The sequence below is a fragment of the Fulmarus glacialis genome, unplaced genomic scaffold (assembly GCF_000690835.1).
Source record: "Fulmarus glacialis isolate BGI_N327 unplaced genomic scaffold, ASM69083v1 scaffold10649, whole genome shotgun sequence".
Classification (NCBI taxonomy): domain Eukaryota; kingdom Metazoa; phylum Chordata; class Aves; order Procellariiformes; family Procellariidae; genus Fulmarus; species Fulmarus glacialis.
Window position 1 is genome coordinate 17,248 of NW_009232623.1, and position 24,567 is coordinate 41,814.

At 36.5% G+C, this 24,567-nt stretch overlaps 1 protein-coding gene across 1 annotated transcript; it reads right to left on the bottom strand.

Moving 5' to 3' along the window:
* Nucleotides 1–2,330: 2,330 nt before the first annotated feature.
* LOC104071973 (PHD finger protein 20-like protein 1) lies at nucleotides 2,331–23,804 on the bottom strand. The gene is made up of 7 exons (XM_009584977.1): nucleotides 23,704–23,804; nucleotides 15,091–15,262; nucleotides 14,854–14,938; nucleotides 13,990–14,078; nucleotides 7,610–7,817; nucleotides 6,809–6,934; nucleotides 2,331–2,419 (listed from the first exon to the last, which is right to left on the bottom strand). The coding sequence occupies exons 1-7, from the start codon at nucleotides 23,784–23,786 to the stop codon at nucleotides 2,331–2,333; spliced, it is 852 nt and encodes a 283-aa protein (XP_009583272.1). The 5' UTR covers nucleotides 23,787–23,804.
* Between the last annotated feature and the right edge of the window lie 763 nt (nucleotides 23,805–24,567).

Sequence of the window (24,567 nt, forward strand, 5' to 3'; positions counted from 1 at the left end):
CTTGCTGGAATTATCATGTAAAGATCCGGTGCAAAACATCCCATTCAGCAGACATCAGTTCTACCTTGAATAACTCAATTACACATGTACTAAATGCAGTTTATTCATTTAAATAAAATATTCCATGAACTGTAGAGTATACCTATGCTGGTTATGAGAGGTATTACCAGAAATTAATTAGAGTCGTAACTTGTAAATAAACAATTTTATTGTTCATCTTCACAGATGTGAAAGACATTACTACAGCATCCATTACTTTCAAATTACAAAGTTATTTAAACAAGATTTAAAAAGTTAAATTAATATTTTGATAAGGTGCTTAACCTCTTAACAGGACAAATTAACATTAAAAACCTTAATGAATTAATGTTATTCATCTAATCAGGTCTTGGTCAAAAGGAAATATAACATGACATACCCTAATACAGTTAAATAAACTAATTGTATCTGCAACTAATTGTCTGAGGTTTTGGGTTTAAGACAACTGTAAACTAAAAATATATAAATATAAATAAAATAAACTTCCATCAACAAAGTCAGTTTTCGGCTATTGGCCTGAATACTTCTACCATGTTCTGCATTACATTATTACAAAAACCCTACAAGATATTTTACCCATTCAATTTTATAGCAGTAGCAGACAAAACCTCTAAGGAATGTCAGCTTTGCTATTGGAAAACCTTTTGGGGAGGTTTATAACTCGGCCATTTTAATTTGAATTTGGGCAGGAACTTAGTGAAAAAAGCTTTAGGCTCAAAAATTTTCCTCCCCACAGTTAATCATTTAAATGTTTGTGAGGTTTCTGTTTTCAGTTAGAAGCGAAGGAATAAGACAATTTGGGATTTCAGATGCCTCTTTAAAGGAGCTTAACTAGTATTTCCAAAAATGAGGTTTTTCAGACCATTAGCATGTAAACAATGACAGAGACATCTTTTTTTGTATCTAATCAATAAAACAGAAACAGCCAAGTTACTAAATCTAAGAAGTAACAAAAAGTTTTTAGTAAATATGCACTGCAGTTTATACTGTTGCATACACAGTCTATGTAAACCACAAAGTCCCATTCACCGTAATGGGATTCTGCATGGTAAGATTTACATTGTAATGATTCTTCCAAAAACAACATGCTGTAAGCCATTTCACAGTTTTTTGCACATTGAAAATATCACACACAGTAGCAATAAAATCATAGCATCTTTAATATGCAAAAATTTGAGAAATGGAATGTCATGTCAATACATTGTAAACCTTTATGCAAAATATCGGTCAATGCATTGACACCGTAGTGGCTCAGTTAGCCGTTACAGTGACAGCATTAAAAACAGAAAATCATGTTCCATTGACAAGACTCGCATCCAACGCAGCGTCAATGGAAAAACCACAGCAATGCAATTATATATCAGCTCTAAAGAACCAGTACAACCAAAATATCAAATAAAGTTTGGGGAAAGGACTGTTCATAGAGTGTGCTGGGGCTTAAGAACAGAAGTGCTCTTTTAAGAATTGCGGGCAGCAAGGCTATTTTATTCAAATGCTGCTGTTAAAGAAGAATGAAAATGAATACAAAAAAGCTGTATTAAAACTACATTAAGGCTCTGATTTAAATCATTGGGAAACAAAGATGTCCTGAATCAAGACTACTGTTCATCCTTAGCTTGTTTTACCATGCTTAGGCATTCAGCCCTTTTAATATGCAAGATAATGCACAGCTCGGAGTCAAGCAATGCCTGAACACAATGGAATAAGCCAAAGATAAAATGGCAGCCTTCAGGTCCTGCAAATATGCAGGTTTAACAATCAGACCCTTAACATTATTTAAAAGTTTCTTTTTTGTATTTATTAAAATACACACCCTTGCAAAATGTATGGCTCATTGAGCAGTTCATAAAACACATACAAGCCTACAACACCAAATTCTTACAATATAAAAGAAACTTCTTTTAAAAGAAGTTCTACTTGATGTCAAAAACCCTGTTTCAAACACAAATCAAATTTGTGCAAGGGCCTTTTCCTAAGCCAGTCATGGTCATGGTTCCAGCTATAAAACTGGGACCTCAGGACACTGGTCTCCTCACATTTGTTGCATGGAGACTTCATTTTTCCTTGTTTTCTGTTAGTTTTCTAACACAAAAGCTCACTACTGAAATTCAAGTCAACACTGTGTTTAGAGACAATTAAATTCCATACTTCTGGCTCAGCCAGAAATGTAAACATAAGATCAATTTTCCGTTCCCTATTATATCTGAAGGGGCAAATTTTAATGCTGTAGGTACTACATTTCCATGGCACACTCCAGTGGGAACCTTGCAAAAGAATCAAACTCTACCATTTCATACCTGCTCCAGGACTGGAGCTGTTTCTTTGTTGCCTTCCTTTTTTTCAGCACCATCCGCAACAACAGCTTTGGATGCCAACAAACCTTAGGAGAAAAATTGCAGAGATTTTTAGTTAGAAGCAGCTTGAAACAAGAATTTGGGGAAAACAAAGCAAAACAGTGAGACAAGAAATAGGAACTGCTTATATCTACAACAATTCTCTCTGAAACAGCTCCACGCAAAGCTGAACACTTTAAATTGAAAGAAACAAAAAGTTAAAGGACGTTCTCCTTCACAAGAGGTACTTCTCTGGCATTTCCACTAACCAGATAAAAATCAAATTATTAATTGTAAAATAACGCGCTTGGGCTTTAAAACCAAGCCTATGATACTTAAGTAAATTTTGAGAGATCAAAATTATTTACAAACCTTTTCTATCTCTCCCCTTTCCAGTCTTTAAGAAATTCCCATCAGAATTTGTATTACTACTACTTAACTCTAACACACGCAAACCTTTCTTAGACAGAATAGAAAAAGGGATTTAATTTCCAAATGAATATTCTCAGCAGTGGAGCTCCCAAATTACCTCAATAACAAGACCATATTGGGAGTAAATACATCAGAATATGTCACTTCATTCATGAACTAATATACAATGTCACTACTATAAAAAAATCTGTAAAAGACAAGGCAACATAAATATGAGGAAGCTTTTTGTTGGCTAAGCATATAGCAATAGCTTCAGTTCCGCTTCACACAATAACTTCAATTACCCAAGTATGCAGAGAAAGAGAAAGTTCTATGCCATAAGACAAAGCAGAACTGATAAAACCTGAAAACACACAAATCTGAATAAAAGTTACTATTATAATCCCTGGGAATGTCAATATTGGGGGTGGAGAGTTTAAGTCCTCAAAATTAACATGAGCTGACAGATCCACAGGAAATTCCTATTGCGGTCCATGAAAAATCAGATACGCTCAAAATTAATTTACAGTGCACAATGCCCAAGGTATTATAAATTAGTGAAGCCTGGGCTCTCAGGAAGCATTTAGGACATTAAAAAAACCAAACAAAAACATGCACACAAAAAACAGTGTGGTATTTTGCTAGAGCGCTATAACATTTCGGCACTCCACAATAAAGACTAGGTGCTTTTTTTCATTTACTCTTTATATTAGATTAAGTTATGCTTCAGTTTACTGGAAAGTAGTTATGTTTTAAATAACAAGAGGTGCAAACTAACTGATTTTACAGCTAAGCAGGTTAACCGAAAAGCAGAAACTTACTTAGCCCTATTATATTAATACAAATAAAATTATCAGGTAAGATTTTAATTCTGCATTAGGCTTCATAAAAGTTTTAGGTTTCACGGACCTAAATAAACCTTTGTGACTTAAATTACCCTGTTTAAATCAAGTTGCAAAATTAGCAATGTTCTTTATATTGACATCCATGCATCTACAATGAAAAGCATAAAATAATTTTCAAAATTAAGTGAAGTAGAGTTTTAAATACCAAACAACAAGCTACAGTCTATAGGGCAGCTCTTGTGGTTCTACAAACCACAAGTCGCCCAGAGAAGCTGCGGATGCCCCATCATTGGCAATGTTCAAGGTCAGGCTGGACGGGGCCTTGAGCAACTTTATCTAGTTGAAGATGTCCCTGCCCATGGCAAGGGGGGGTTGGACTAGATGACCTTTAAAGGTCCCTTCCGACCCAAACCATTCTATGATTTTTATTTCCAGCTAGATGCTCAGTGCTCAGAAAGCCATGAAACAAACCTAGACTCTGCCAGACCTGTGAATATGTAACTCCTCTTATTTCCTTCTTCTCTACCCCATTAGTATCTTTCTAACCAATTATCATGCCTGTAGAAAGACAAAGCAACTCCACAAGCTACCACAGCAGCAGAACTACAGCTTTGCCCTCCCCTGTCAGTAACAGCACGTAACAAATAAAAAGCATGGGGTGGCATAGTGAACCAGAAAGCGTTTTGTTCTGCAAGCTTGCCGCAGATGTTATCTGTTCTTTTAGGTATCAACAGCGTAGCAGGAGACGTGGAAGCAAACATTCCAACAGAGGCAAAAATTAATTGGAAGAAGACATTAATACATGCTTAGCAGGAGACATCCTTCATCTTCGTGAAATGTAATTTCCCCCAGTGGCGGTAGCCGAAGAAAAAGGACCAAAGGAAGCAACTTCATTTTGTTGAATGGTGAGCAAAGAACACCAGATGCAGCTGTTGCCCTCGTGGCAAACAAGGAGAACCTTCTGCAACAAATACTGAATGCTGAATTGAAATCCAGAAAACAGTTCCCTTCAGACAGCCTCCTACAACCACTTTATTTGCTCTATTTCCTCAAAACAGCCGTAAGACACTTGGTAAATGAACGTTTTCCTCACAGCTACAATGCTTTACGATTCTTTTGTAGCCATTCTGATGGGCACACCAACATGATTCCCAACCTTCCTTCAAATCTAAAAGCTCATGCAGGAGACGTAAATGACAATTTGCAAGCATTTCAAGCATAAGAAATAAGCACGTAGCAAGAGAAAGTTTGATCATCAGCAGTTACATTTTCAAAATACTCCATTATATGCAACAGTAAAAAACCTACTACAGTATGAGTTGCAGAAGTGTGTTAATTTGAGAATAGTTAGACAAAGCACAACAAATTTCATCTTGTAATTAAAGGATTAACTCACTTTCACTGAATGGTGTAACATACTCTCTGCTAGCAGAGTATGCTTTCATGGGGGGGAAGAGAGGGGGCAGGGGAGAGAGAGGAAGTGAGGGAGAGAGAGACTGTTTTTAGAATGATAACAAAGTCAATGGCTGCAACATTATGTTTTCCGATTATTCAGTTCAGTCTATATGAGCCCGTCTGACTGCTATTATTCTCACAAAGCTCCTTAGGAAAGGAGAATCTATTCACAAGCACAGAAAAATACAATTTCTAGAGCTACAGGTTTTTCTGCTGGTTTCGGTATCTTCTGCTACTAACTGCTATTGGAAAGAAATAACAGGGCTCTGTAAATATATATCACCAGTATATATCTTCTGCTGCTAATGGCAGCAATTAAATTGGGACTTAACTGAGGGTATATGCAGTATGGGCAAAGGAAAGTAGAAATGAGGCTGATAAATCAGACGTCTGTTAACTAAACTTGATACCAAATAAGAAGCCTTCCAGGAAAGAAAATCCTGCAGGCAGAAGATGGGTTTTTCTAAAGACTGCTTCCTTCGTATCATGTTCCATACTGGCCCATTTCATTTATTTTCTCCTTTACACTGAAGTACTGATTGAGAGACTGAAATGGAACCACACTCGTAAGAAAACTAACTAAACATCCTCAGCTGCTGACCTATGAAAGGCTGCATCAGTCAAAACAAGTCTGAAAAAACCTCATCACACAGTTCAGTAAATCAGGTTATTTTTACCTTATAGAAACAAGTAAGACTTTTTATATGAATGACCACACCCTATCTACTACAAAAAACAAACAAACAAAAAACCCCTCTTATCTGTAGCATAGAAAAGTTGGTCAGACTTCACACAAAATATTTACAAGAAGAATGACTAAAATGCATTTCTATCTTCCCATCTGTCCAAGGGCCCCTCTGTTACGGGAGGGACTTCACAACTTTTTTGAAATGCACCTGATAATTTTCCAGCACAGGTACAAACATATTACCTCATCCTAAATACTGACAGGATCAATGCTGGCAACATAATTCGCTTATTGGGAGGTATGGGGAAGGAGGGATACAAATCAAAATAATTTTTCCACAGTTAAGTAAATTTCTATTACATTTTGGAATAAAATGCCATTTTCAACTTTTAAAGATAAGACCAATTATCTATTATTCCATTTCCTGTTGTATAAAAAGTATTCTATAGCTGTATACTTGTTTTCCATTAATACCTTTGACTAATAAACGTAGGGAATGAATGCCTTAGACACTGAAAAAAACGTTCCAGATCATCATTGCTTCAATTTGTAGCTAGGCTTGTATACTTTTAAATGACATACTGTAAACTCTTTTCACCAACAGTTCTACTTTATGACAAACTATGACAAAACATCTAGTTTTTCCACAGCTAACAAAAGCTTTAATTTACAGTGGTGGTAGGTAACTCATGACCACATTAAGAACACGTACAAACCCCAAATTCACCCGATAATGGAGAAAATTGGGCAGCTGGAGTTAAAACATACTCAAGAAATTCATCAGTTCAGGATGGTTACCTTCCTAGAAAACTAAAAAGACCAAGTCAAGCCTGAGACCATTCTCTGAATTTATGAACAAGGTAGATTTTATTACCATTTATAGATTCCTTTAAAATTCCAAACAAGTAAATGACTGTAGTGAGTATCTGCCTCATGAATATGCTCTTATCAATCTACTTTAGTACCTTATATGTAAGCAAGTATATTTCACTACATTAAAAATGAAAAAAAATCAATAACAAAAAAAGTTTTTTTACCAGTGATCTTGTTAAGACGAGCTCTCTTTGCCTGAAATGAGTTGCCTAGATTACTTTTCCTCTTGTGTGATAACGTGCTCTCTGCCTGCACAAAGGCCATCTTTGGAACATCCACTACAGGAAATCCTACTTTTAAACAGAAGAGAAATCTAATAAACTCACATTTCATAAATACGTAACAACACCCAAAATACTTAAGTATTTCAGAACTGCTATTAGAATACTGCAGTAAAGAAACTTTAAAATTCTATTAAAAATGAAAATGACACATTCTGAAGATTTAGTATTACACATTGAAGTATTAAATGCAGAATACTTCAAAATATGTAATTTTTACTCAATATTATAAGAAAAGCAGTATTAAAAACTATTAAAATGAACAAATTCTTATCAACCCAGAAATAGTTTCAAACATCCCTGAATATGGATATATCATCCATATTGGAATTTTTTTTTTTAGAACAGGATCAGGGCTTATCTCACAGATAATAGAAGATGCAGGAATATGAACCAAAGCGTGCAATGAAGTAATTAAAAAAAAAAAACCTATGTTCTACTCTTCTTAGAGCTAGTTAGAAGTTTTGCACAAGGAGTAAATACTGATCAAACTAGATTTACCTTTATCTGATAAAAATTGTTTCTGAACCAATTAATGTTATGTATCATAAAGTTATCATAACAGCAAATGAGACATCTTCCTCTAGAAATACCAGTTATTACTTAATTGCAAAATTAACAACAGGAATTCTACTTCAACATTACAGAAACACCTATTTTATCTCTTACAGAATTTTTTTTTACCAAATGTGTCACTAGATGTAGGCTCCTCTTCCTTTTTTTGGACTTCCTGCATGATTGTGGAGGTTGAGGTTTCTTCCTTTTTTGAAGGAACTTTTAGCCATTTTCTGTCCTCTTTATCTTTATTGCTGTTTGCGCTGGTTCTAGGTTTACTTCCTGCTTTGTTCTTGGCTGCTGCTGCAGCAGCAGCTTTGACCAAAGCTATCCAATCCTCCAAAAAGGAAAAAAATGGTAAGTAAGTATTAAAAAGTGCCTGAGACTCAAATAGAAAATACTTATAAACCCAGTGAAACTTCATCTAGAAATGTTCAAGAGCAGTTGTATTTATTTTTATGGCTACTACTCAAAGAGTGGTAAAATAAGTTTCCCAAATTGCCTAAATAAACTTGAAGTATTATCAATATGTCACATGGATAAAAAGCAAAAAGAAAAACCTTCAAAAAACCACTGCATATAGAATTCTGGCTGCACACATTCCCTGCTACCTATTTTATGAGTCCTAGCTTTAGAAACCCAGGAGCTCCCAAACCCAGAACACTGACTTTTTTCTTACCCTTCTGGCTGTGAAATACACCAATTCCATTGTTGCTCAAATTTAGCTATTCAAAATTACAATCAACTCGAAGAATGGTCCAGCCAGCTGCATGATTGGGCAGAGTTCTTCCTGAATTAAACTGATAAAGCAGGGACAACTCTTTTCTAATTATATCTGTGTTTCTAGAGTAACTACAGACAGCACTCTTTTTGTATTACATATTACAAGTTTCATTGAATAATTTCAACAAAGTGCTCTATAATATGACTGAATTTCACAATACACATCTAAGGTAATAAAAGTGCCATCTTGGATAATGGCTTATTTGACCATACAGAAACATCCAAGGAGTGAACAGAACATACAGCCCAAATTCCTCTACTTTTTGGCACGTTAACGAAGCCTAGCCACCCTGTGAGTCAACGGAGAGAACTAAATACTTCCAAGGCTGAGCCAAGCTTTTTCTACTAGTTTGGAATGATCAGACTTATGTCTCCTGAGTGTCAGGGATCAATCTGATTACAAAAATTTTAACTTGATCCTTTCAACTAAAGTATTTTTTCAAATATTCTGTAACATCAAGGTACAGAATTTTTTCATGGAGAAGTTATATGTGATATAAAAACCAATAGCAATGGTCATCCTCCACCACTAAGAATTAAGCATCTGAGTGTTTTGAACAATAATTAATTTACTACATGGCAATTTGGCTACAAGAGTATTTGCAGATTTGTACTACCATGTATAAAAAAGGTATGATAAAGACTATTTTTTGTCTAGTTTCACATGAGTGCTTTACAAACAGTAAAACTTCCCTTCCCGCCTCCCGCCCCCCGCCCCCCCCCCCTGTAAACAGATTATATTTTATTCTGGACTGTTTCTTGTTGTTATGTTATCATATGAGTTACCTAAAGTATCTTGATTTTATAAACCTTGTTTCAATGCAACTTTTTCCCACACATTACGTTATACATTCTACTGAGGTTTCTTTGCCTTCTTTGATGAATGAGAAAAGCGAAAGACAAAATACAAAGCATTATTTTCTTTGTATTATGCTTTTCTTTTTCCATAGCTCAATACTTTTAAATCACTGCTTTACATAGGTTATGCTTCTACATTGCACCAAGCTATGTACTTAGAAACACCAACAGTTTTGATTCCTCTAAGATAAAGTGCCTGTGCCCAAACTGTCAATGCAAGACGCATACACTCAGTCTAGCTAGCAGCAGAAAAGTTTGGAAGCGCTTTGGCAACGCTTACACAACAGGCAACTACCAAAGCCATTTGGTGACATGCCAGCCACAAAAAGCGTGTCTAACTGCCAGCTGCATAGTCAATCAAAAACACACATACCTCTTTTTTGGCCAGCCAAAACGAGCACACACATTAGCTCCAGTCCATCCAGAGCCTTGCCCATCCAGCAGGACAAAAAAAGGATTGAGCTATTTGTGCTGGTGAGGAGTTAGGAGACCTGAGAGTAGAAGTCTTACACTGTACCCTGGCCAAGGGATGAAGAGGATCAGTAACATGGCTGGAGCTTGGATCTTATGATAAAAGTGGGATGCAAAGGAAGCGCAGCCTTGAATCAAATCAGCTTCTGAACAGCATTGTAATTTTCAGTCAAGCTAAGCATCCTGGTGCAATATGAAGGGTTTTTTTTGTTTGCATTTTATTTCATTGTTTGGATACTTTCCTTAAGACATGGAGCTTACAAAGGGTAGCAGGACACATAAAACAATGAAGCAAACAAAGGTTAAACATTCAGGAGCCAGAGCAGAGAGACATTAATTATGGAGATAGTTATACCTTTTTTCCTAGATTAACATGTAAATTTAAACTCAGTGAAAAGAACCTTGAGTGGGGGGGTGGACAAGATTGTCTCAAGAGGTCCCTTCCAACCTCAACAATTTTGTGATTCTGAATTGGCCAGAAACGGTGTGGGTCTATTTTTATTTGGCTCTGGAGTAAACACGTAGGCACTAAAGTGACAGAGGAATTCCTGCTTTTTAACCTTGAACTCCTGCTGAGCGACTGCTCAACTGCACAGCTCCTGACATGTGAGAACTATTTAGCATCTAAGATGCTAAGGTGACTATATTTCTTTTGAAGAGCACATGAACTCCTCCTTCAAAAAGATACATTTGTGCCTTTTTCAGAATTTTTAGAAAAATTTAACAAAAAATGGGAAAATAACAGTGGGATCCTAAAGCACAATGAATTCTGAAATCTGTCTCAGGGTTGCTGTAAGATATTTACTCTGTCAACCATAATAGCAGGACACTAACTATCATAGATATGACAGAAACTAGTTGCAAATCTTTACTAGCAGGACTTTTCCCCAGAGCTTTCAGTACACACAAAGCCAAGGGTCCAAATATGAACACATTACAAATTAATGAAGTAAAAGCAAAATCCTCGTAAGAGAAGTTTTCCCTACTTCTCCCTCGTGTCCTGACGTTGTCCCTCAATTGGCTGTGGTTTTGTAACTCTGCACCAGTTACTCTGCACCATCCAGCCTGATTTCCCGTTTCCCACAGTATCTCACCCCAGTGAAAGTTTCTCATTTACACATAAAACTTTAAAAAAGTGTATTTCCTTCTTTATCTTACTAAAATTCATCCTTCAAGTAACCTGAGAAAACTGACAGCAGAGAAGTAATGGGACACTGTAGTTAGAAGACAAAACATTACTTTATCACTACTGAGGAAAACTGTCATTATGCTAATTAGATTCACTAAATCAAAGCACAGGAAATTGCACGATCAATAAATATGTTAGTAGAAATTACCCAACAGCCTTACACATCAATTGGCTAAACACTTGTATTTTAAAATATCCCTTTGCGTAACCTTAAACCGGCACCAGTGGGAAGACAAAACCAAAATCATTTCTAAAATCCAACCCTTGTGCCAATAGCAGAATTCACATACATCGTTCTCCCTTCACCTGCCTACAATCACCACCTTTTTGCTTCTCTACAGTACTAAAGATTCAGCTGTTTTTCCTCTCCTGACACATCACAACTCCCAGCGCCCACACATTCATACATACACACACACAAAACATCATCAATCTATTGACTGGCTGATTCCACATCAAGCCTGGATTCCTTACCCTCACCTTTTCAATTCTAAACAGTCTGCCCCACCTACACCTTGGCTCACATTGTCTCCTGTCACATCTTCTTTTTGACTCTGTCCCAATTGCAAATCCATGCTTTTTCCTCAGCTTCCTCTTCCTGTGTGCCAAGTCCCCTCCCTCTCCTTCAAAACCCTCCTCAAAACTCACTTCTTTTGGTTCGATTTCCGTCACTAATCTCAGCTCCGGCGCTATCTGCTCCCTCTCGCGCGCCTAATTATATCGAAGATAAAACAAAAAACATGAAACAGAAAAAGTAAGTTATCCAGATACTTCATATGTGCTCTCACAAGGGCAGTCTCAATATCCCCATCTTTTTTTATTTTCTCTCTGTACTACGTTAGCCACATTTCTGTGTGATTTCAATTAATTTGCGCTTATCTGCAGAGCAACCTAACCTATAGTCTCGTTGAATTGAACCACACAAGTATTTTCCACTCTTTAAAAATTTTGCCTTTCCACCCGCACAGCTGAGTCTTATTAAAACACACTTCTGCTGCAACTCAAAAATAGTTTGAGAGTTAGTGTTTACAATCTCTTCCTTTAAGACACGCTAAGCTCAAATCAAAGAATTAACTAGCTATATCCCTCTTTCTCCATGTAATTCAAATTCTGCATGCTTAGCACACACCTTCCAAACAGATCTTGCATTTGTTAAATTTGCTAATGCACTAGAACTTGAAGTATCTTAAGCTTACACTCATCTCTTGAGATGTATTTTTGCTTTGGAAACAGACAAAAAACAAGACATAGGTTTAAATTAAGCATGAAGAGTTGGATCTGCCAACTCCACTATTTTTCAAATCAAGTTATACTCTTGGCATTTTTTTGATCTTTACATAATTTTTAGTAAATGACTTATTATAAAATAAATAATGCAAAAAAGCAAAAACATCCCCTTGAGTTCTAGGCTTGGACAAAGCTCAGTTTCAGATAACTGATTTTCAAACCAAGTCTTAGATCACATTTTTATTCTTAAATTCCACAAAAATATTTTGAAAAACAAACATTTTACCATAGCATAATGATGTAGGAGATGTTGCAGAAAAAAAAAGTATCTTTGCCTTTGAAAGCTACAGAACTTCATGCCTATCTCTAATTTTGCAAAATGAAATGCTAAGACTAGTACCAATTAGCATTACAGAAAGCATAATTGGTGTTGTTCTTGCTGCAAGACAACTCAAAAATTCTAAATCCATCTCAGAAAGTGTAAATTTGGCCCCCTTACTCTTTCTCAAGACTTCATTGAAGCCACCTACATTCAGCCCCTGAGATGCATGGGCTAACACCATAACTCCCAACCACTGAGAAAAATTAGAAGTAATAGATGAGCTGGACTGCCACCAAGCATCAAAATGTTTGCTAAGAAATGGATTTTTTTTTTTTTTTAAAGCTGAAAAAAATCTGTGGCCTAAGAGTAGTAACTCAAGACTGTACACAGCGTAGCTCCCTAGAAAAAGCACAGGATAGAGTAAGGGACTTCTTCACATTGTCACAGAAGGGTTATTTCAGTTCAGTCACAATGACATTACCCAAGTTTTTCTTTTTATGAAGTAAAATGAAATACTCTAGCTTCCTAACTTGCTGCCATACTGAAAGTATTGTTTGAAATATTATATGCTGGTTCAATAGAGTTATTGTAAGACTGCAGCAAGAAGCCAGTGTTAGTGTGACTATGGATTTCAATTTAATCTCTTTAAGGAAACATAGTTTAAATAGTGCTGTGTTGCCTGCACAAAGTTCCAATGTTCTTTGCATAGATGATCAACCCTAGTACACAGCTACCTGAAACCTGGAGGCCTTGATGTAGAAATGTTTTCAAGCCAATTCACTTATCCATCTGCCTTTGTCACAAGAGGGATGGTTAGAACAGTAGTTATGAAATACCTGAATTTTGTTTGCCAAGTTAGGAGTATTCTGAAGAAAACTGGGAGCAAATAAGAACAGGTTTTTTCACATTTCTTGTCTCAAATAGTTTCAGTGGAGTTATTTCTCATTAACTATGAGAGTACAGTTACCATGCAAGATAAATGCAACGGCATTTCCACTGAAAGCATTTAACTGTTTTCAATGTTGTTTTTCTTTTGCAAGTAAAGATATGCTTAATGACTAAATCACGTCCTCTACTTCACAGCCTCCCTCAACTTTTACTCAGCATCTCTTCTTTAACAGCAACTGGACATTAGCAGAGATAAATATTTACCTGTCTGAGTCCCCAAAAGTTCTGATACACGGGAGAAAACACCCACAGAACAGTCATGTTAATAAGAACATGTGGGCAAAAAGCTACCACGGTAGCAAACAAAAGAGATGGGGTGGGGAAGAAAAGAATTAAAAAAAAAAAAAAAAAGGGGGTCAGCAGCACAGACTACTGACAAGCTAAAGCTTTTTCCTGAAAGGACACCAGAGGAAAAAGTCTCTGGATGCCCCTGGTTTTGTAAACTCTGCAAGACAAAACTCTGGGAACAGATTAGTCAGCAATGGAGTGTACGGAGGCTAGACATTTCAGACAGAGGCAAGGCTACTTGAGCAGCACACTGTGGTGCATCATCCATAAAACTGGTGAAGCAAGGCAGTGCAGGACCTAGAATAAAGACAGTTATCTAAATCTAGTTGTGCTAGATGACATTTTTACTATGTCAAAATATTTAAAAAAAAAAACCAAAAATCTACACAAAACCTAACAAAGAGATACCTAAAGTATTCTTACCTGCCCTTTTGCATCCTCTGGCATAGATTTGATATGCATCCTCTTAAGACATCGAATAACACCATCATAGAACTGTACTGTGAATGTTCCTAGAAGAGGATTGACGAAATTACTATGAGTAGTTAAGAAACAAACACACCTTTAGCAAAATGTTTTGTAGGCTATATGAAGAAAGTAACCAGGTGTTACCTACAGTCAGTATCGAGAATTTTAAGAAAAATAAATGACAGCCGCAACGAAACCCTGCTTTTATATTGTTGCTCTTTGTCCACTTGGACAATTTCAAGCATTTTTAAGCTACTGTGTCGCTTTTGCTCATAATTCATTGAAAGAATTAAGTAATATTTAAGTTGCGACAATAGGGAAACAATTCAATTCACAATCAAATCCTCATTTGCTTTAAACTACAGTAAAAATTTGAACTTCTGCTTATGTTCATTAGAAATATCACCCCATTGTGAAGTGCTGCAGTTAAGTTGTTTCTTTATTTCCCTGTTTCCATCGTTTTTCTTCAATAAACGGAACTTTAAAGAGACCTACCATTCCTAAAACAATTACAAACATTTAAATGTATTGTTAGCCCAAATCAACAATAGTACAAAATATTTGTAACACTGCACAGGATATTCCTCTCATCACTGAGGAAACATTGAGCATTTTGTCTTCCCAGAGAAATTCCAACTGTCTAGTTTCCCCCAGATAAAAGATGAACCTCTTACTAAATTTAACAGAATAGAAACATTTTCACTTAATACTGAGGCAGTGAGGAAAACTTTATACGCATGTCAATTTTTTAAGCAGACTACAGCTACAGCATAGCATATGCAAACAGTCCTTACCAATGGACCATACATGAATACATACCCTCTTTATTAATTGCTTCAATCTTTGCAGGGTAATATCGACAGTCTGTCCAACGAGCTAGGACTTCTTCTCCAGGTTTAAAATCCTATTTTATACAAATTTAGTCATTAATATTTTAAACATTTAGATTTTTTCCTAAAAAGAATTAAACATTATGTGCTAGAGAGATTTAGTGTAGGAAAACAAGTAAGACAGTTTACAAAAAAGAGTCAAAGACAAAATAAACGTGCCACTTACGACAAATTCTTCATCATCTTTCAGCCCTTCTTTCCTTAATGCTGGTCGCTCCAAAGGTCGCAACCTATTGCTGTCCCAGTAAATCCACTCATCGTAGCGATGACTCCAACGTTCAAAATGGACCAACATCTTCCCCTCTTCATAATCTATCTTCTCAATACGAGATGGATACCTTGAATGATAAACGTAAACTGATAAATCCCAAAGCTCTTTCCTGGGTTTTTATTTTTTTTGCATACAACACTGCTTACATGACCATTCAGAAAGTTATACTAACACTTTGTACTGAGAAATCTCCAAGTCTGAAAAAGATTAAGTTACTAAATTGAAAGTAGGATAACATTTAGTCTAAGAGTTAACTATACACGTCATGATGATATGTCATCAGCTTCATCCTAGTCAGATGATTATACACAAATTTAAACCTCAAGCTTCCAAACCAAGACTGCCTGAAATTGGCATTAAAAGTTTGTGCTTATCAGTTTTAAAACCTGTGTTTGTTTAAAGGAAAGTCCTGTAAAAGTTTTCATTTGCTTGGAGATAGGAAGGATATAAAATAGTTTTAGGAGTACATTCATTACTTTTATCATATGAAATGTTACATCAAACTATACCATTGATTCCAGACAAATACGAGAAACTAATCAAACCCAGAAGTCAACAGAACTTAATCTAAGCTGCTTACTAATTTACAGATCAGCTTCCATGATTTCACTGCCATTAAATTTGATTCATAGCAACTATTTTTTAGCAGTCATCTCTCTGTAACTCCACATGTACTAAAATAAATATGTCAGTCTTAATTAACACGTGGATTTTACTCTCAGCAAACATTGTGTGTGCTCAGCAGAACTAATCAGGACTGCAACCAGATCAAATCTTAGGCATCTAATTTTGGGTGTGGCATAGATGTAGTTTAGGAACCATAAAGTTTGAGATTACATTTGCAGAGAAAAATGGTAAATTCCTCTGACTTCAGCAATTTATTATTCAGTCTTACTATTTCTGTTTCATCGCAGTGATGTATTTCACAAAATTGTAGTAGGGGAGCAAGGCACAAACTGGTTTTGTCACACTACTTCCTCCACCAAAATTATTAGATCCCATTATTTCCACTGTATGAAATGCAGAGAAAATTGGAAAGAGGCAGAACTCGGCTCCTTCCGCCCTTCACAAAAGTATTCAAATGGATTCAAAAGCACAAAGAATCTCCTAAAAAAAGTTAATTAGATCATCACATTTTCTCCAGAGTTTATATTAGGGATGGTCTAAAGTTAAAAAAACATGTATTGAAAAGAAAGACCACAGAAAAAGGACAGCTGTCTTTCACTTCCATTAAGAGGCAACCTGTTTTTCTAACGAAGTGCTACCGTGGAGCAATAGTAAGAGAGCAGAGCTTGAGCAACCAGTTTCCAGTCCTACTGCAAATTCCATCAGCTAGAAACGCAACTGACATACACAGGAACCCTGCCAACGTTTCAATTTCGAATACTTTCTCTCCAAAATACTGATGGTGCTGATAAAGGAGGCTTTAACACTATGTTCTGATTAAAATATAAGTTCTCGGGAAGTACAGGCTTTCATTCTTTCCTGGTGACTAGAACAGGGCATTAAAACAAAAGGTGTCAATCTCAATTTGCTCCTTCATTTCTCCAGTGCTAACTCTTCAGCTGCAGTGATGCACAGAGTTTCCCAACATCTAAGTATCTCAGGAGTTGCTGAGTGAGAAAAACTCTCTCTGATTTTCTAGGTTACTACTGCAACTACTTCAGCCACATTTCACCCTCGCCTCAGAGTACATAGACAGTCCAACTTCTTGTTGCATTTGTCTCATCCATACATTTCAGAAATGCAAAATATTTTCATAGCCATTCTTTAAGTTCCCAACTTCTTCTCACTGAACTTTAAAAAAAAAACAAATAAACAATGTCTTAGTCTCATCTGCCATCCTCCTAACAAAATCTTTTTCAAGATAGAAGAACTCCATGGAACTTCTTTCAGAGCAGCAACAAGATCAATCTCCTTTCCCCTCTCAAGTAGACCAACAACAACGACCTAACAAGAACAGTGAAACTGATGAGATATTGTATCAAAACAGAAAGTAAAACTCGTAGGTCAAAATCTGAATCCCATTATCAGCATTCTGGTTTAACTTTGAACAAAGCTTCAAGAAAACAAAGTCAGCCAAGAGATGGTTTTCCTAAGCCCTGCCACTGATGATGCTTTCTTCTTAAGCCTGCATGCTGCTACGTTCAGGAATTTATTATAAAATTTCTTACTGTTTTTTTCATCTTCCCGAGTGTTCCAATTTCAAACTTCTTACAACTAGACACCAAGTGTCAGAATAAGCAGGAATAGTAGCAAAGCAGAGGAAGAATGAAATTTACTGTTACTACAGCAAATCTATGAGTAACAATGTTACCTAAGAGTTCCAAATAGAAGTAAATGACAACACAGAAAGCATTTAACAGAGGGAAGGAAGGAAAAACACCAAAAAAGCAAAAGGACAGGAAGTGCACTTTGTAGTAATCAAAAACAAGAGCTTGTGCACAAGCATTGAAGCTGCAGTAGTGAAATGAGGACAAGAACGATGGTGCTCTATCTCACTACAGTTGGAAATTTCAGGTTTATCACATGCCAGCCAGGTAGTGATGCAAAACTAGGGTTATTTTACAAAATTCAGGAATCATCAGCCAAAAGACAGAATTCTCCTTTTCCTACGCATCTACAATGCAAACACTCTGTTCCCATTATGGCACTACCCTATAGCGGTTCCCTTGCTACGTTTTTCTTCTTGTTATGGCTGGTAGTTTTCACTGGTCATCATCAGCAAAGTCACCATTCCAAGCACTGTGTGTAGAAGACAACAGAAGGGATAAACTGGCAAAATATAGTACGCTGTCCTGGAAAGAGAAAACTGAGTAAGAGGGGGAAGTAAAATATAGAGTATAGTTTAGATGCAAATATATAAAAATGAAGATAGTTTTAAGGAAAATTCAGCAAGTCAAGAATCAAAGAGGTTAATATATATGGAAAAAAAACAAAAGAGCAAAGCTAGCATCAGTTAATAAAAGAAGATATGCAAAATACTAAGTCTCATTAGGGATCACTCAACAGAGGAAATGCAGCACCAGGTGTTTATTGGTTAATTTCTCTTTGATAAATACTATTTCTGCTACCAAAATCTTTTTAAAATGTCATTATCAGCTCTGAATCAAAGTCCATGACACTGGTTTTGCATAGTTAAATCTTATAATAATCACATCATCAAATAATGGCTTCATTCCAATAATTTATATTTCTTCAATGTATGTTAAGACGGTGGTTGCAAGATGAATAGAGCCAAAACCTGCATTCAACTCCAATCCTCAGAGATGGAAGATTTAGCAAACCCCTGAACCACCCAAGCTATATATGAATGGTTATTAGGCAGCTCAAAAATAACTTTGTATGGATTTAACAACAAGATATTACCCTCAATCTACTAAATTTAGCCACACAATGTGCCACAAGTATGTATAAACAGTAATATTTCACAATACTGATCCCACAGTGGCAAAGAGCAGAGCATATGTATTGCAGAATTTACTATTGCAAATTTTACACTGCACAGAAACACTTTTCTGGTGTTATAGTTTTTGTACTTCTACTGAAAATAATCAATTTCATAAATTGCAAAATTATACAAATATTTCAAAGGCAAATATGCATTTCCTGCTAACAAAAGATAAAATGGCAATGTTTTTTTTTTTTAATCCGCCTTTTTAAAGAATTCTAGTAACAATGCATACAGGAAAGTTTTTGCTATGGCTAAAAGCAATGTTTATATTTATTCTATAGAAAGAAGATCAATATGAAGATGGTTGCATCTCATACACATGAGAAATTTTATGCAGAAGTTCCTTCCATGGCAAAGCTACAAGTAGGCGTTATGAAGAAGTACGACAAAGGGGAATACAAACATCACTCTTTACAGTACCAAAGTGTAATGATGTCTAAGGCCCAACAACCTTCCTTCAGGTTAATTCTCCCCGTTCGCCCCCAGCAAGTACTACACGCTAAGGGATCAGAACGAATTTGGTATACAAACAGATATGCCAACATTTGTTCAGCACAAACCAGAAAAATACACTCTAAAAAACTGAGCACAATGTCTTTACTTTTCACAGAAAAAAACCAACAGACCACCACGCTCCAGTTCAATAATGAAAGTGTTCTTTTTGTGGGAAGAAACAATAACCTGGGTTGGGTGTGTTTTTTTAATAGCATGCTGGAAACAGTATTTAATAATCCCAAATAAAGTCTCATCCAAATTTCAGGGGGGGTTGTTCTTGTTTTTTAAAGAGAGAACAGGAAAAGTATTTTTAGCTGATGGTATCTGCCCAGTTTAAATATTGCACACTCTCCATTCTCAGGTTGCAGTGATTCCAGTCTGTAAGAATTACGCAACATTTTTGTAAAGCTGCAAAATTTAATATGGTTTACAAAATTTATACTATGAGGCATTGGTCAGACAACAATAATGCTCCAACGTTCATATAGGAAAAATTAATGGGAAACTTCCAGTTTTCATTTCTTGACAGTGTTAAAAAAAAAATACCCTTTTTCTCCAATGCACTTAACACATATTAATGGCCACACAGACAGTATTTTTCATTTTGACATCATCATCTTCCTTTTGACCCTTCAAAAGTGACCAGCAAGTGGTGAATTGACCTACGAGATGGGACAACAGTTATTTCAAACTGTAAAAATGCATGCAAAAACGTTAGTAAATTTGCCCAAGTTTGCACCTACAAAGTCTAGAAACAGACACATGCTTCCTGCCTTCACAATAATGGTATAAAAAGTCTTTCCTTCTATCTCTTAGAGGATATAAAACCAAATACCCTCCATTCTGACTTCTCCACAAATAGTCTTCTGGTATGTGCAAAATCTGCAAACACTTATTTCTAACTCCCCACCTTTTATTATATATATTATATTATACCAATATAAAGCAGAGTCTTCACAGTCCTTTCAAATACCTCACTGTCAAGTAAACCAGTCAACTGAAATCCAAAGCAAAGACTGTACAAAACAAGATTTCCCAAAGTCTTACAGGGAAAAAGGTTCCTCCATACTGAGTGGGGAAAAAAAAATAAATCCATCCAGATAATCAAATACTCCAAGTCAAAGCACAACAAAGTTGTTCTGATAACTAATCTATTTTACTGAGCTGTTTCCATTCCAGAACTGCAACAAGGGCCATGTATCTGTACTTCCTTCATTACCTAACTTATAGTTTAGATCAAGCAGATTAATAAAGACTACGGTCTCAGAAAAGTAACAGGGTTGTTTTTTTCAAAGCAGTATCTGGCACTTAGGGGACAACCAGTAGAGAGCTAGAGCCACAAAAGACAGAAGAAAACAGAAAAAAAAGGAAGAGATGCATCTTTAAATACATCAGCTTTGCAGAGACTGTGTCTTACTTGTGGGAGCCAACAGCTTAGGAACCAGCCTTACACATGGGCACGTCCTTGCAGATATGTGCAGTTTTACTGCTGTTTCGTTTGTTTTGTCAGTGAGACGCATGGGGTGGGGGGGTGTGCGCATGTATCAGTTTTTATATGAGATTGTTGGAAGGGACCCCAGAAAACCTCTAGTCCACCCTCCCACTGAAAACAGGGTCAGCTACGAATCAGACCAGGTTTTCCAGAGTTTTATCCAGCCCAGTCTTGAAAACCTCCAATGTTGGAGACTCCACAAACTCTTTGGGCAACCTGATCCACCGCTTGACTGTCGCATGAGGAAGAAGATTCTCCTTGTACCCAGCCTGAATCTCTCGTTTCAACTTGTGCCTGTTGTCTCTTGTCCTCCAACCACGCACTACTGTGGAGAGCTTGGCTAAGTCTTCTTGATGACATCCCTGTAGGTATTGGAAGGCTGCTAGTGGGTCTCCTGAAGCATTCTCCAAGCTAAACAAGTCCAGTTTCCCCGCCCTTTCTTCACAGGTCATACACTCCAGGCCCCTGATCATCTCGTATATATTTAATAATTTTCTATTATCAGTCAATCCCATATCATTTACTATCTGCTGACAGATGATCACATTGATTTTGATTAGAGCTGCATTTCATAGTTTGCTTCAGAGAATTTAAATTTAACAAGTGGTACAAATTCATTATGTAAGACGACCTCCCCTGCAACAGTACGCTGTTGCACTTGATAAAGAAGCAATTGCAGTTACCGCCACGATAAGGAAAAAATAAACATGCTCATTGACAGCCTGTCCTTGCTGATCAGTTTGACCAGGCTTTCTTCTACTCAGTAACTGTACATGCCAAAAGATACAGTGACCAAAACACTGTCTGCAAAAACTTCCTCATTTAAAAATATGGGGGTTTTAAGCAATAAATAGTCAAGGTACAGAATACCCTCTCCAAAGTTTATTAAATTCAAACAGAATACCAGATTCCATGAGATGGATTTCAGCAACTACTACAGAGATGAAAATTTATAACCTGCAGAAGTGCCTCAGAAACCAAAAACATACTTCACTATACTTTTTCCCATCCTCTAGAACCCTTTCTTGATTAACATTTTAACTGGTCATGAACACTGGATCTTTAAATGACAGCAGGCTTTCAGAAAAATGGAGGGAAAAAAAATTAAAACCCTTTCAAAGGCTATTTTTCAGAAAGTGTACTCAATTTGTCACTTGTAGAAAGACTGAGCTAAGCAATACTACTGCTCTTCAGCTTTGGTTTTTTAAAAAATATAAAGAGATTTCATGTAAGTTCAGCAACTTTATTTTCTTTGAAGTATGTATTTCTGCATGCAGATGAGGGGAATGCATACAGCTTATATATAGAAAGAATTTAAAAAACATCCACCACCCCCTTATGCAACAGAAAGCTAAGAAAAAAAGTCACATGGACTATTATCCCAGCCCGTATCACCCTAATAATAACACGACAGTAGGCTTTCTCTAACAAGCTCTTTGGTTACATACCTGAATATTATTTCATTTGAAATAGAGTCCTGTTTTCAGTGCTGCTGCAACTGCAAAATTTTAATATTAACTTTCTGTTCCTGTGTATAGCACCACAAAAGTTCACATGCATATAAACTTGACCTGTTCTACCTGGTAGTCCAGATGATTAATCAACTCCTAGAAAGTTCGGGATAGATTCTATTCTGCCTGAAAATACCAAGCAACTCAGCTGCAGAGCTTGTGACAGGGCCCGTCCCTGACAAGGCCAAACCTAGACTAGTACTCCAGAACTGACATGCGACCCTTCCCCGGGAAAAGGCCGGGCAGATCTGATACAAACCATAGACTGTGTATTCAGTGATCATTTTTGATACAATTAAGCTGAAGCTATTTTTATGTATTAACTTTTGTTATCTAGTTACATTAAGCAATTCTCTCTAGTCACAGAAGATGCTATAAAAAGTTCTATTAAAATTATTTTATTTTTATAGCACTATTCAGACAGTTTCATGATCTTGGCATTCAGTTATAGAATCCGTATGTTGAAAACTCACTCTACAGCAACACACAGGAACAAGGACTGTGCTGTAAACCATATTTTCCTTTAGAGACTGTTTATTAAAACAAGCGCTTCTGCTATAATTAAAATCGAAGCTCTACAGATAAAAAAGTTTAACCCAGCTTTTTATACAGAGCATGTAACTACTGGAGTAAACATGTAAATAATACACAGACTTCTCTATCACATAACTTGGAATTAGCAGGATCAGATATTTACATGAACGTGCTTAATTCTCCAGGAATGCAACAGAAAAGCAGGTACAGGCCTCTATATTTCCCAGCCCTAATTAATCACAGAGCAGCTAAGAAAAAACTCCTGGGTAGAAGCATCAACTTCCTGTGTCATCTACTTTAACAAAACCACAGATTTTTCAAACTGAAATAGCATGGCCAGCATACATCATGAAATTAGCCCTCCTGCATTAATAAAATTGTGACTAACAATTTATTTCAAAACAACTTCTTTCACAATACACACGCTGTGTAGCATGGTCCTTGTGCCCACAAGTTTCCATTTTATACTCTTGACTCTTACTGACAGTATGACTGGGTGGTGCAGAGTCAGTTCTAGGCACTTCATTCCTCCAACTGTTTGATACAAATACAACCGTACTTACCTATTCCATGAACTCCAACTAAGAATGCTTTCTTTTTTTAAAATCAGTTTTGTGATCCTATGAAGTATGATAACTGAATATAAAACAAATCTGCGTGCATGCCTTCAAACTAAAACAAAAGAAGTCTTTAGTTGCAGAAGTTTGCCGCATTAACACACCGATTGTCTTGCACATGACGCTGCATTCCACACTACTCTGGAAATGCTCTTTGCTTACTATGGCTGCACAAGCAGCTAAAAGCAAACAAACAAAAACCCATAGAAAAGCTTAGTTTAGTTTCTGAAGAGAGAATATTTTCCTAAAGGCTAACAGTTTTAGCTGACTTATTATGTGGAAATTGATAAAGTTCCCATGTGAAACAGTCAATTAGTAGGTGCACTAAGTTTTATAATTAGACATCAAAATACACAATATACGCAAAATAATTTTGCTCTTAGCAAATACTGCACAATTCCATACCATTTTTGTAAATAGTCCAGTGCCTCCAAACGAGCACCAATCTCAAATGTGATTCCAGGACGATTTGGAGGCTTTTTACTCATCTTGATATTTTCTTTTTCACTACCTCTGGAGGAAAAAAAAATTCATATTAAAACACAAATGTTGTCTAAAACATGTCACTGACAGCAAATATATTGCAGAGGATGGAAGAAGATGTGAAATTTCTATCCTAACTTTCCTAACTACAGAAGTATAGTCAAGGCCCAAAAAAGGCATTAAAAAAATTCATGTATTTTTATTCAGATTTCTTCCCTTCCCCCAAAAAAACAGTCATCAACCTTAAGACAAAAAAATTAAAAAACCTGGTGCTCATTTCTGAAACTGTACTACACTGTAATTCCTTGACATCCCTTCTGAGCATCATTTTATGAGTTATGTAGAGTCAATGTGTTTTCTCTCCTCTGCCGTGGAAAAGGTCAAAACCAAGAAAAATGTACGTTACCATAAAAATTTAAAGACAAACATGGCCTAAAGGACAAGTAAGATGAAATTAGCAAAAAACAAAAATAAACAAACAAGCCATCTTCAGCCTTTCTACGCACTCTCGAGTCTCATTCACAGAACTAAGTAAGTTTCATTCACAAGTGCCTTTTATTTTTTTTTTTTTTTGATAATTCAGTCACTACTAAAAAATCACTCCTCTGTCCACTACTTCCGCGATAATCGTGACTTTCTGATGCACTACCTTTATCACCCCACAGCACACAGTGGCTCGCCGTTGGGGCTGCAGGCTCCTGCCGCATGCCTACCACAGAGCAAGGGTGCCAGGCTGCAGGGACAGAGCCCCCTCGGTCCGGACCGCCCGGGCAGCGGCAGCCGGAC